At 44.7% G+C, this 1368-nt stretch overlaps 1 protein-coding gene across 1 annotated transcript; it reads right to left on the reverse strand.

The window, feature by feature from the left end:
- Nucleotides 1-209: 209 nt before the first annotated feature.
- Nucleotides 210-1139, reverse strand: LOC106734731 (olfactory receptor 7A17). The gene has a single exon (XM_014587277.1). The coding sequence runs from the start codon at nucleotides 1137-1139 to the stop codon at nucleotides 210-212; it is 930 nt and encodes a 309-aa protein (XP_014442763.1).
- Between the last annotated feature and the right edge of the window lie 229 nt (nucleotides 1140-1368).

A 1368-nucleotide genomic window follows, 5' to 3' on the forward strand; every position in this document is an offset into this window, starting at 1 on the left:
AGAGACAGAAAGCGAGAAATCATCCCCTGGGGGGATAGCCATGCTTCAATCCCTTCTCCTCCATTCTCCTCTCAGGATCCTGGGCATGCACGCACACGCGCCCGGCGTGAGTTTACGCCACCAAGTCCGGGACTCAAACCATGCTCAACTATATGGGAGTCCAGCAACATAGCCTCTATGCCAACTGCTGGTCCCAAAAAATGTACATTTTATAAGTTCCCTTGGAAGAGTATTTTCAGAGCCCTTTTTATGTCCTTATTCCTCAGGCTGTAGATGAAGGGGTTCAGCATGGGGGTGACCACAGTGTACATCACAGAAGCTGTTGCACTTGATTCTGAACTGTGGGTCATAGCTGAACTCAGATACACGCCCAGGCCTGTACAACAAAATAAGGAGACAACTGAGAGGTGAGAAGCACAAGTGGAGAACGCTTTATACTTCCCTTGAGCTGATGAAATTGCACGTATGGCAGAAACAATCTTATAATAAGAGTAAACGATTCCAGAAAGAGTTCCACCACCCAACACCACAGATGCAAAATACATGACCATGTCATTAAGAAAGGTGTCAGAACAGGCAAGGTGGACCACCTGATAAAGTTCACAGAAGAAATGAGGGATTTCCACATGTGTACAGAAGGACAACCCCAACACTGTCAAGCTTTGTAACAAAGAATTCAGGACACTCAAGATCCAGGATGCCCCTACCAGCAACACACAGAGCTGAGGGTTCACGATGACACGGTAGTGCAGGGGGTGACAGATGGCCACTAACCGGTCATAGGCCATTACAGCGAGGAGAAAGTTGTCCATTCCTATAAAGAGTATAAAAAAGTACATCTGAGTAATGCAGCCTTCAAAGGTTATGAGTTTGCTCCGTGTCTGTATATCTGCCAGCATTTTGGGGAGAGTGGTTGAAACAAAACATATGTCTACTAAAGACAGGTTGGAGAGGAAGAAGTACATGGGGGTGTGGAGGAGGGAGTCTGAGATGGTGGCCAGGATGATAAGCAGATTCCCAAACATGGTGATCAGGTACATGGAGAGGAACAGCCCGAAGAGAAAGGGTTGCAATCTGGGTTCCTCTGAAAATCCCAATAGAAGAAATCCTGAAATTGGTGTATCATTCCTTCTTTCCATGTGATCGGTGTGACTACTAAAAAAAAAGAGAGAGAGAGAAAGAGAACATAACAAGCATGCATTACTCACCTATCAGAAATGTTGTCATTACTTCCATATTTGAGAGCTTAATTCCTCTATTTTTGCATGTGAGTGTGGTCTCTTTTAAGAGATTCTCTGAAAATATTTCTGTTCCAGGCTCAGCCTACCACCTGGAACAAGTATTCTATAGTTTTAGGGGAAAATCTTT

The sequence above is a fragment of the Tupaia chinensis genome, unplaced genomic scaffold, assembly GCF_000334495.1.
Source record: "Tupaia chinensis unplaced genomic scaffold, TupChi_1.0 Scaffold000201_1, whole genome shotgun sequence".
NCBI classification, from domain to species: domain Eukaryota; kingdom Metazoa; phylum Chordata; class Mammalia; order Scandentia; family Tupaiidae; genus Tupaia; species Tupaia belangeri.